Below are 12271 nucleotides of genomic sequence, written 5' to 3' on the forward strand. Positions count from 1 at the left end.
TTTATTACTAGCAGTGGCACGCTCGCACACCAAAGAAAGCTGACTTGTTGACCAGTCTATGGTTCTCAAGGCAGTGGGGAACTTTGCCCTTCCATCACAGGAGTAAACGCAAAACGGGCAAACAATTACCCCTTGTGTTTGAGTTCAAAGATCAGACCCCAAGAATGCTTCGAAAGGATAGTGAAGCCTTAAGACACACCTTGGTTACCTTCACCAACAAAAACAATGGCTGCTTACAGATAAATACTTAGCTTGGTATGAGAGGCTTGTGGCATGGAAGCAAAGCAGTCATGAGTTTAGCATTAAAGAGAGAGAGAGAGCTGTGAATTCCTATGAGAAACAGGGGTTCTAAGGAAAGGGGGAAGGGATTCTAAGAGGGTTTGTTGAAGAGAGAGAGAGATGAGGGAATAATGGGTGTGTTGAGTAGTTTCCTGAGCTTGACAAAGTGGCTCACAAGCTCTAGAATGGTTTACCAGAAAAGAAAATGGAAGAGATGGAGGAATTGGGGATCGAAATTGCAGAGGTTTCTGGGATGAGAGATGAAGCTTGCTCTCTGGTTGTGTGTTGTGTGTTGGGTAGGAGGTGACCCTTTTTATGCCGCTGAAGTCCTTCATTCCAAGAAACCCTAATGGTTTCTCTCCAATTTTGTGAAATCTCCACTTCCCTTTTTCTTCTCTCCTTTCGATTCATCATCTTTTATGCAATTTTCCTCTGTCCAAACACACCAAGACAAGGTTTTTGGGAGCTCTAAAGCCTTTCCTACAGCTGCTCTAGCGGCGATTTCCTATATATGGTTATCACCTCCCCTTCTTTCCTCCTCTATTTCATGGCAAGGTCTGGTAAAGGAAGGAGATAGATAACTTTGGCTAGTCTAAAGGCTGCCTTTTCTCTTGTGCGCGCCAATATCCTCTGGTTTTTTGCGTGTTCTACCTAGAGGCCAAAGTGATGGGTAAACATATCATGATGTGAATGGGTAAGAATACTCTCTCTTCACCATTCAAGTAAACCAATATTCTATTATGATTTGGAAAGCTTGATGGTGGTGAGCCTTCCATCCTCACTAAGAGTTGAAACTAAAATTCTCGGATTCCATTTGAGGGAGATGGAATTTGCCAAAAATAGTGGGAGGTGTCATTTGATTTAAAAGACCCAAATCATGGGGTGTCTAAAAGCAATCTGATTTAAATTTTTGTATGTTATGTAGATATGTCTGAAAATGCACTCGCCAAAATTCTTGACAAACATTGCCTTGAGGGGCACAATTTCCCGGAATGGTTTCGAAATTTCAAGATCGTTTTGATCAATGAGAAAATTGCATATGTGCTTGATAAGCTGTTCCCTCGTCAACCTCTTGGTAATAATGTCACTGAGGAGGAACGTGCTCAATATGTTAAGCACATACAAGACGACACACAAGCTAAATGCTACATCCTTACTTCCATGAACTCTGAGCTTCAGAAGCAACATGAGCACATGGATGTTGCAATTCATCTCATCGTTCATCTGCAAGAGCTGTATGGTGAGGGTACTTGTAACAGACGCTTTAGTGCTGTTTGTGAGCTTGTGAAGATCAAGATGGTCACGTGCACCAACATGGGCTGAAGATGATTGGACTCATCGAGCAGCTGGAGAACTTAGGAACTCCACTAGATGGGGAATTGGCCCAAGACTTTATCCTTGCATCCCTCTTAGACCAGTTCTCCCAGTTTGTTATGAACTCCAACATGGGAAAATGGACAAAACTCTTGCTGAGTTGCTGCACATGCTGGTCACAGCTGAAAAGAATTTCAAAGGGAAAGTGGGAGTGGGATTATGGCTGCCTTCGAGAAAGGCCCTTCTTCCTCTACCAAACCTAAGTCTAAAACCAAAGGCAAAGGCAAGGGAAAGGAGAAGAAGACTAGTGTAGCCAAGCCCAATGGTAAAATCACCAAAAAGAAGGCAAAGGAGCCCAAAGGAATATGCTTTTATTGCAACGAAGATGGGCACTGGAAGCGGAACTGCAAGAAATATCTTGCAAGTCTGAACAACAACAAGAAATATTAGTTCTAACAGTTAGTTCTTCTACTTGGATATTTGATTCAAGCGCTAGCCAACATGTTTGCAATTCTTTGCAAGGACCAGTGGGAAGTAGAAGAGTGAAGAAGGGAAAGATGGTGCTACGTGCTGGAAACGGCACAAGAATATCAGCTAAAGTGATTGGCACCTACCTTCTCCAACTACCATTAGGAGAGGCTTTGGAATTAAAAGATCATCTTTTTTTTTTTTCCGGCTTCTATGAAGAACTTAATCTCCATCTCTATGCTTTTAAGAGATGGGTACTCAGTTATGTTTGACAAACTAAGTTGTGTAAGTTATACTGTATTCAAAATAATCTTGAACCAATTTAGCACTTAAACCACACCTTAACACAAATTTGACAATTAAACAATAGAACAAGTAGAGATAAGACTTACTTGAATTAGTCATAATCAGATATACAAGATGATCTTCTCCTCTCAGTATTCCAAAATGTCAAGGCTTTCAATAGGGCAAGCATACAGAATATGAACGTGTAAATATGAGAGCAGAGACCAAGCCTTTTATACAAGTTGCTTTACAACTGACTCTCCTATTAAGAGACAACTGCTAGCCAAAACGTGGAGATAATGGATGATATCCACCTCCTGTAACAGTTATTCCATTTAATCATTATCTGAATAAAAGTCTCATAATATCTTAATTTAAATATAACTCTATTTATTATTTATATGACACCTCATAATAATGAAAAGGCAAACTCACAAAATATATGGAAAAACTTACATTCTCCCATATGAGTGTAGCCAATTCATCAAACAAAAAGTATCATATTGAATAATCAACAGTGATCATTGAGTTATATGAAATTATAGATGACTTTTGACAACTATCCATACTGATATAAAGAGCTGAACTTTAGAAAACTTGACACACTTAAATTGCACCAGCACTCTAAAATCACAAACTGATCATATCATAATGTAAATGTTGCAGACATGGAATAAGAAGTGTGAGTCTCGGTACCATGGGACTCCCAAATTTCGTTGGTCTTATGATGTCATGAACATCATTCAATTTCAACATAACTTTGCAAAGACTTCAGAAACACAGCACTAGAACCATAAAAAATATTAAAATATTCAAAGGTGAAGAATTACCTTACTAACACATTCAAAACAGATCAATCGAAGCTTGCAGACCCATTTTTGGCACTAAGTCTTTGAAATGCAGTCACATGCAAAGCTTTTGTTAAAGGATCTGCTATCATATGCAAAGTGCTAAGATGCTCAATATCAATGACTCCATCTCTGACCTTGTCCTGAAGTGTCAAGTACTTGATATCCAGCAGCCTTGAAGCATCAGATCTTTTATTGTTTTTGGCAAAGAACACAGCTGAACTATTATCACAATATAGCTTCAATGGCCTCTCTATACTCTTGACAATTTTCATACTGTGAATCAAATTCTTTAACCAAACACATTGCCTTGCAGCTTCAAAACATCCAATATATTCAGATTCCATTGTAGACACTGATCTGGTAGTTTGCTTCTTACTTCTCCTTGAAACTGCACCACCAGCTAAGATAAACATATAGCCACTTGTTGACATTCTGTCATCAACACAGCCTCCCAAATCAGCATCTGAATAGCAAACTAAATCAAGTGAATCCACATAATGATAACACAGCACATATGATTTAGTCTTTTGCAAATATCTGAGAACCTTTTTGCTTGCATTCCAATGAGCAATACCAGGATTTGATTGAAACCTTCCTAGTACACTTAGTGCAAATGCCAAGTCTGGTCTAGTACAAACTTGAGCATACATCACACTACCTACCAAGGAAGCATAAGGCTTATCTTTCATAGCCTCAATTTCAAAATCTGTCACAGGACATTGATGAGTAGAAAATGTATCACCCTTACCAATTGGAACATCACCACCACTACATCTTTCCATGTTGAACCTTTTAAGAACTTTGGCAATATAATTGTTCTGAGATAACCCCAAAACTCTTCTTGACCTGTCTCTAACAATCTCAATGCCCAAAACAAAATGAGCCTCACCTAAATCCTTCATATCAAAACTACTAGAGAGCATACTCTTAGTATCTTGAAGCAATTGAACATTTGAACTTGCCAAGAGTATATCGTCTACATAAAGAACCAGAAAAATAAAATTGGACTTCACCATTTTCATGTAGATGCAATTATCAAATCTGTTTTCAACAAAACCAAATGAAGTCACAACCTGATCAAACCTTAAATACCACTGTCGAGAAGCCTGTTTAAGTCCATATATTGACTTATTTAACTTACAGACAAAGTTCTCTTTCCCCCTTTCAATGAATCCTGGTGGCTGCTTCATGAAAATATATTCTTTGAGAAAACCATTGAGGAAAGCAGTCTTCACATCCATTTGGTGTAATTCAAGATTGAAGTGTGCTGTGAGAGCCATGATAATTCTAAAAGAATCTTTGGTTGACACAGGAGAGAAAGTTTCAGAGTAATCTAAACCTTCTCTTTATGTAAACCCCTTTGCAACTAGCCTTGCCTTCAACCTTTCAACTCTTCCTTGAGAATCCCTTTTAGTCTTGTAAATCCACTTGCAGCCTATTGGTTTGACACTAGCAATAGGCTCAATCCAAGTCCAAACACCATTCTTGTCCATAGAAGCTAATTCCTCTTCCATAGCAGCTTGCCAAAGAGTTGATTGAGAACTTTCCATGGCTTCTCTGTAAGAAACAGGATCATCAAGATCTCCAACGTTAAATTCAACTTCCTGTAAATACACCATATAATCACCAGGAATTGCAGATCTCCTCGGTCTTTGAAATCTTCGAAGTGCAGGCTCAGGATTAGCAGGTTCTGCCTGTACTTCTGGTTCTAGAATAGGCAATACATCTGCTTCCTCAATCGGTTCTTCAAATACTTGTGGCTGTGGAACATTATTTGTAACTATCTCAGATGTTGAACATGAAATTGGCACTAGAATTGATATTGAGTTTCCTGAGGATGCAACTGAAGTTTTATCAATTTCTTCAAAAATATAAGAATTTTTGGACTGTGAGGAAGATGTGCTGAAATCCTCAATAAACTTAGCATTATTAGTCTCTACAATTCTTGTATGCAAAGTAGGACAATAAAACTTAAATCCTTTAGACTTCTCAGAATAACGAACGAAGTAACAACTAGTGGTTCTCATATCAAGCTTCTTTTCTGTTGGATGGTAAAGCCTAGCTTCAGATCTGCAGCCCCATGTATGAAAATGATTGAAGCTTGGTTTTCTACCTGTCCATATCTCAAATGGTGTGGAAGGAATTGACTTACTTGGTACTCTATTCAAAATATAATTAGCTGTCTTTATGGCTTCGCCCCACAGAAATTCTGGTAACTAGGAATGAGACAACATGCTTCTAACCATATCCTTCAGTGTCCTATTTCTCCTCTCTGCCACTCCATTTTGATGTGGAGTTCCAGGTGCTGTATATTGTGCTACAATGCCTTGCTCTTGAAGAAAAATAGCAAAAGGACCCTTTTGTTGTCCAGCCTCTGTATGCCTACCAAAATATTCTCCACCACGATCTGATCTTACAACTTTAATGGTTTGGTTCAGCTGATTTTCAACTTCTAATTTGAAAACTTTGAAACAGTTTAAAACTTGTGATTTTTCAGAAATCAAATACAAATATGAATATCTAGAAAAATCATCTATAAAGAGAACAAAATAGAAATTTCCACATATTGTCCTTGTTGGAAATGGACCACAAACATTTGTATGTATTATCTCTAACAAGTTACTGCTTCTAGTTGAGTTTATTTTCCTTGTGCTTGTGGTTTTGCCTTTAAAACAATCAATTCATGTCTCAAAATCATTGAAATCCAAATCTGGCAATATCTGTCTTTTCATTAATCGTTCCATTCTATCCTTTGATATATGCCCTAATCTCCTATGCCAAAGCATAGAAGATCTGTCATTATTGAGCATTCTCTTAGAAACAGAATCCACAATATGGAAACATTCATGAAAATAAGTACACTGAAGCTGCCACAAGTCACCATTAAGAAAAGCATAACCAAGTAATTTATCAAACTGATTTTTGTGAAAAATACGAATACTTTCAGCATCACCAATATAAGAAAAACCATCCTTAACAAGCTTTGAAACTGAAAGTAAATTCCTTCTCATTGAAGGTACATAAAGAACATTATTCAATACTAAAATAAATCCAGATGACAACTCTAACTTAACACTACCAACAGACTCTACTTCTACTTTTGTTCCATTTCCAACAAAGACTTTGTAGATCTCTCTATTTTGGTCCTTCTGGCTTTTGAATCCCTGCAACTAATTAGTGATATGAATAAGGCAACCAGTGTCAAACCACCATGAGTTTTGTGGAATAAAAACCAAATTTGTTTCAACAGTAACAAAAACATCAATAATTTGAATACCTTTCTTAATGAGCCATGCCTTAAAACCAGGGCAATCTTTCCTCACATGCTCAGCAGATTTGCAAAAGAAACATTTTTTGAAAATGTCTTTGTTAGGTTTAAGACCAGAACTAGTGGTAGCAGTAGAGTTTTGAGCAGGCACAACAGAGTTATGAGCATTTTTCTTTGAATTGGAATATGAACCCATTTTAGGTGCATTTGTCTTCTGATTGGGATTTCCAGATTTATTGACTGTAGCTACTTTCTTTCCTTTCCCAGCATGTACAAAATTGACAACTTCAGCTTTGCCCTTTTTTAATCTCTCCTCCTCTTGACAACAAATAGCAGTAAGTTCATTGACAGTCCAAGTCTCTTTCTGGGTATTGTAGTTGATCTTCACTTGCTCATAATCAGAAGACAAGGAATTCAGAGCCATATGAACGAGGAATTGATCAGTAATCTGCAAATCCAGATTGTTGAGCTTGTTTGCCACATTAAAAGTTTGAGGAGATGCTCTCTCATGCTCCCAGTTCCATCAAACTTGGTTAAAGTGAGTGTAGTAAGATAAGAACTTGATTCAGCCTTGTTAGACCTCTTAAACTTTTCCTCCACAGCTTCCATATAATTCTTAGCAAGATCACAGCCTGGGATGCCACCTCTGATGTGCTCTTCCATTGAATTTTGCATTATAAGCAAAGACATATCATTTGCTCTCTTCCATTTCTTAAAAGCATCCTTTTCTTCTTGACTACTGACATCAGTCAAAGCTGCTGGCTTAGGCTCCTTAAAAGCTATGGTGAACTCAAGTAATCCCAAATTCATATCAATTTGTTGCTTCCATGTCTTGAAGTTGGTCCCATTCAGTTTCTCAATGTTAATAAGGTTTAACATATTGAAACCTGCCATTAATTATAGGAACAGAACATAAGCTTCGAGTTCACAACAATTGTGACTAAAACTGATATCTAAATGCTTTAGTCAAACTTAAGTTATAGAAAATGATCACACCTTTAGGCAAGAAATCACTCTATAAATGCAATGAACTATCAAAACAAAAATTTGCATAGCCAAGCATAAAGCACAAGAATTAGTACAAATTCAACACCTTTGGGTGAGATTAAATAATACTAACCAAGTTTTTCATGACTCACTAGACATTAGTTTATAGCCAAACCCAGTAGACAACTTCTTTGGAAGAAAATCTACCTGTTAAGGTTTATAAACTACAAACTGAGCATCAAAATTGATTTTAAATAGCAAAGGATCAGATAAACCACTTTGGCAGTTTATCCATCCAATCCCAAAATCATCCCAGTATATAATCTTGTTAATTTAATTAAATCAACAAAATTCATCAAAAAACCATTAGACAAATCAATTGAGACTGAATTTGATTCCTAATGTTTACTGATCGAATTGAATAATCAGCAAGTAACATCACAAGTGCATCAAAATATAATGATATAAAAATTACAAGTATAATCATTAACGCTAGCGGAAAAAGACAAATAAAAACAAGGATAATCATAAATGACACAATGTCGATAAACGTTAACCAAAAAAGATGAGTTCAAGGCTGAATTGATAGCTCTGATACCACATGTAAGTTATACTGTATTCAAAATAATCTTGAACCAATTTAGCACTTAAACCACACCTTAACACAAATTTGACAATTAAACAATAGAACAAGTAGAGATAAGACTTACTTGAATTAGTCATAGTCAGATATACAAGATGATCTTCTCCTCTCAGTATTCCAAAATGTCAAGGCTTTCAATAGGGCAAGCATACAGAATATGAACGTGTAAATATGAGAGCAGAGACCAAGCCTTTTATACAAGTTGCTTTACAACTGACTCTCCTATTAAGAGACAACTGCTAGCCAAAACATGGAGATAATGGATGATATCCACCTCCTGTAACAGTTATTCCATTTAATCATTATCTGAATAAAAGTCTCATAATATCTTAATTTAAATATAACTCTATTTATTATTTATATGACACCTCATAATAATGAAAAGGCAAACTCACAAAATATATGGAAAAACTTACAAGTTGTTCTTTATATTTGAATGGATGTGCAATTTGTTATGCTTACATCGTTGATGGCCTCTTTCATTTACAATTGAATGGTAGTGTTAACTGTTTAGAAGGTAATGATGCGTCAAGGCCTAAAAGGCCAAGGAATGAGATCAATCCTACTAAAATGTGGCATTTAAAACTTGGCCATATCAACCAAGCTAAAATTCACAAGATGGCCAAAGATGGTTATCTTGGACCGTTGGGTTCAGAATTGATGCCTACTTGTGAGTGTTGTCTAAAGGGAGAGATGTCTAGGTCTCCTTTCTCTGGCAAAGGGGAAAGAGTGATCCAGGAGGATCTACCAACAAAAATAAATAAAATAAAATATAATTTTAATTATATTATCTTATATTATATTATTAAATTATTTAAAACCATAAAAACTAATGGTTTATAACGAATTGTTAGGTCCTTTGCTAGTACACCGAATGCCAATGCAAAACTCGCAACCAATGCAAAACTTCTGGTTTATAACGAACTGTTTATAACGAACTGTTAATGGTTTTATGGTCTCAACTCGCAACCAATGCAAAACTTCTGGAGAAGAACTTTTAGGTCCTTTGCTCGTACATCCGAAAGCCAAGGTCCAAGAGAGACATTATGACTGAAGAAAACAAACAGGAAACATCTAGTGATGGTGATCGCATCACTAAGCTTGAGCAACAAGTTTAAAACTTGTCTGCATCAATCCTTAAACTCGTGGAGAGTTTGACGACTGGAAAACTTTCATGTCCATCAACTTCTTATGAGCCTGATCAAAAGCTCAAGAAAAAGGTTGTTGGGGATAGTGAAGATGAAGACGATACACAAGCTAATCCAATGAAAAAGGAAGCTGAATCAGGTGACAACAAAAATTCTATTGATACCTTAAAAATTGATTTTAAGATTGATATCCCTATATATAAAGGAGATGTTGATCCTAAAACTAGATAACTGGATAAACACATTAGAAACTTATTTCACAGTTTATAAGTATTCTAATGTGCAAAAGATAAAATTTGCGAGTTTGAAACTTTCAAGCCATGCCCTTACATGGTGGAAGTCCTATCAGAGACAGTATGATGTCTCAGAATTGACTTGGAAGAACTTTAAGACGCTTTTGAGAAAACAATTTTATCCAGTTGGCTATGAAGATGAAAGATGGTATAAGTGCCAACACTTCAGGACAAAGATTTGGGTAGCCTGTACAAGAGTATACAATAGAGTTCCACAACCAAGCTATGGTTCTATACATCAACATCGACGACTACAATGTTTTCATGTAGTATATTGGAGGTCTTGCCGACTACATACGGAAAGAACGAAATTGTTCACCATAGATACTATTGAAGAAGCTATTGTGAAGGCCATCGCCGTTGAGGCGAAAAATAAAAGAATTGACAAGAAGGATGACAGATCAAAACTTGTCAACAAAACTAACTGGCAGAAAAAGGGGAAGCAGAGTAAGGAAGGTCAAAGACAAGAGGTCTACTGTGATCACTATCAAACCAGCAGACATGCCAAAGACAAGTGCTGGATATTCCATCATGAGTTGCGGCCAAAGTGCCAGAAAAACAACCAGGCAGAAATGAAAAAGCCACCTTAATCGCATAATAGGCGTAAGAGCTTCCAGAGTTTAAGTAACCTGATGTTACACTTACCCTTATGACAAGACCAGCAAATACTGAAGACATGTACAACCATGAAGAGTTGTTTCATGTGAATTTTCAAGTGAAGCAAAGTGTTGTACAAGCTATCATTGAACCTGGAAGTCAGAAAAACCTGATTTTAGAGGCTTTAGTAAGAAAAGGGGGTTTATACACCACACCACATCCTAAGCCGTACCCGCTAGGATGGATTCAGAAGGACATTGACTTACAAATCGCGAAGCAATGTACCTTCAAATTTGCTATCACTAATCGATATATCGATGAGGTGGCATGTGTTTGGGCCTAAGAATTCCACACGCCAACCCATTTTTACAAAGACCACGAAACAGAAAAAAAACAGAAGAATGGGCCTTAACTCCAGAAAGCAGCCCAATCAACATTAGAGGCCCATATTTTTTGCAAAAGTGGCAGAGGTTTAAAAACAAAAAAAGTAATAGATAAAATTGCCAATTAAATGGTAATTCATCACCAAGCAGGTTGAAAACCTCTAAGAAAATTGGATTGAACTCAGCTTCTGAAGAATTCTTGCCACTTGATCTCCAAAGCAAGTCAGCAGATCTTTCTTACTAAAAAATATTTTCCCAAAAGAGCCCCACGTGACTGCCTGACTTTGAAAAGTCAAAATTTTCAACTATCACAGAGGAGTTGATAGAGAGTTAATGAAGGCAGGTATAAAAGGAAGACTTCTCCAAATTTTTGTAGCCAAAAAGATCAAAATCCCTTTTTATATACAGAAAAACTCTATGCTAAAGTAGGTGACCTTTCCAAGAGATAAGCAGACTACGTTCTTAAGAGATAAGCAGACTACATTCTTAAGAGATAAGTAGGAAGCAAGGGAGTTGTTCAAACAAAAAAAGCAAACTAACCATCATGGTAGATTGTGTTCTTTCTCTTTACAAGGCACAAACAAAGAACAAAGAGAGTTGGTCTTTCTTTCAAAAAAAGCAAGGAAAAGACCACCATGAGAATTGACCGTTGATGGTTCTTCTATGCCAGAATAGATAGCTTCCCTTTTTTATGGCATTTAAAAAGAAAGATCTTTTAAAGACTTGCCCCTTATTTTTAAAAGATTAAAAATCCCCACTCCAGCATTTCCTATAAATATGAGAGGAGGTGAACAGATCAAAAGACAACCAAAAAATCAATCAAAACAAAAACTCTCTATTTACCCATTTAGTATTTGTTCCTGTGATGGAAGGGCAAAGTTTCCCATTGCCTTGAAAACCATTGACTGGTCAACAAATCAACTTTCTTTAGTGTGAGAGTTTGCCATTACTAGCAATAACAATTCTAGCAGACTTCTTAAAAATATATAACTTGCACCCCAAGTTACTAATTTCTATTCAAGCGATTGTGAATTTGGGTGAGGAATATCTCCCAAGTAAGTTCTTTTCTTGCCTCAGACTGGTGAGGACTTCACAATTTATCTCAGTAAAAGATTGGTAATTCTGCCTTAGAATGAATGATAATAAAGTGGACTATTTTAGACAGAACTGCCTTTTTCAAAACTTAGGAAGAAAAAATCAACTCTAGAAAAGAAAAAAAAGGGGCCGAAACTCCATTTCTGCTTTCCCTTAATCCAGCCGAAATTTCGAGTTCTTCAATGTGTTTCTCGACTCATCAGCAGTAGACTTGGTCTCCTTATAATCGGCAACCAGCATATCTAGTTCTACTTTTTGTTTATGGTAGTCTACGCTAGATTGACTTCATGAGTAGTCCTGCATAACTAAGAAGCATGGAAGGAAGGTTTGAGATCTTCATAACGGTTGTGAAGGTTGAGCACATCTCTTGCCAGAACCAAGCTAATCTCAAGGATAGGCGTGGGAGCCATGTTCTCCCTATGCAGGAAGTCCAGATCTTTCATCAACTCCACCAATGATTCCTTATTTTCATCCAAATAGGGAAACATAATAAAATACTGTCCGACCTTAAGAAATCCAATTCGAGTTCTACATTCTTGAAATATATTTTCCTAGCAATGTTGAAACAATAATTGGCCTTATGTTTATTGACAACATAACTTCTTGTTTACAGGTTATTGAGCCTAATTGGCACGTGATGCATAATAGTCTTCAAACTGC

The 12271-nt window shown here is 36.8% G+C and overlaps 1 protein-coding gene and 2 pseudogenes across 1 annotated transcript; 1 reads left to right on the top strand and 2 right to left on the bottom strand.

Annotated features, from left to right (window-relative positions):
- The first annotated feature begins 1440 nt into the window (after positions 1-1440).
- Positions 1441-2043, top strand: LOC148915006 (uncharacterized; annotated as a pseudogene).
- A 2500-nt stretch (positions 2044-4543) lies between these two features.
- On the bottom strand, positions 4544-5224 carry LOC148915007 (uncharacterized). Its single transcript, XM_089043374.1, has one exon. It carries the CDS (start codon positions 5222-5224, stop codon positions 4544-4546), a length of 681 nt encoding a protein of 226 aa, XP_088899500.1.
- A 1026-nt stretch (positions 5225-6250) lies between these two features.
- LOC148915008 (uncharacterized) lies at positions 6251-7346 on the bottom strand (annotated as a pseudogene).
- Between the last annotated feature and the right edge of the window lie 4925 nt (positions 7347-12271).

This window comes from Prunus mume, linkage group LG8, assembly GCF_029339155.1.
Source record: "Prunus mume cultivar Tortuosa linkage group LG8, ASM2933915v1, whole genome shotgun sequence".
Taxonomy (NCBI): domain Eukaryota; kingdom Viridiplantae; phylum Streptophyta; class Magnoliopsida; order Rosales; family Rosaceae; genus Prunus; species Prunus mume.

Coding starts and splice junctions, on each gene's coding strand:
- LOC148915007 (XM_089043374.1), bottom strand. CDS start 5,224: ATGAGAACCACTAGTTGTTACTTCGTTCGTTATTCTGAGAAGTCTAAA.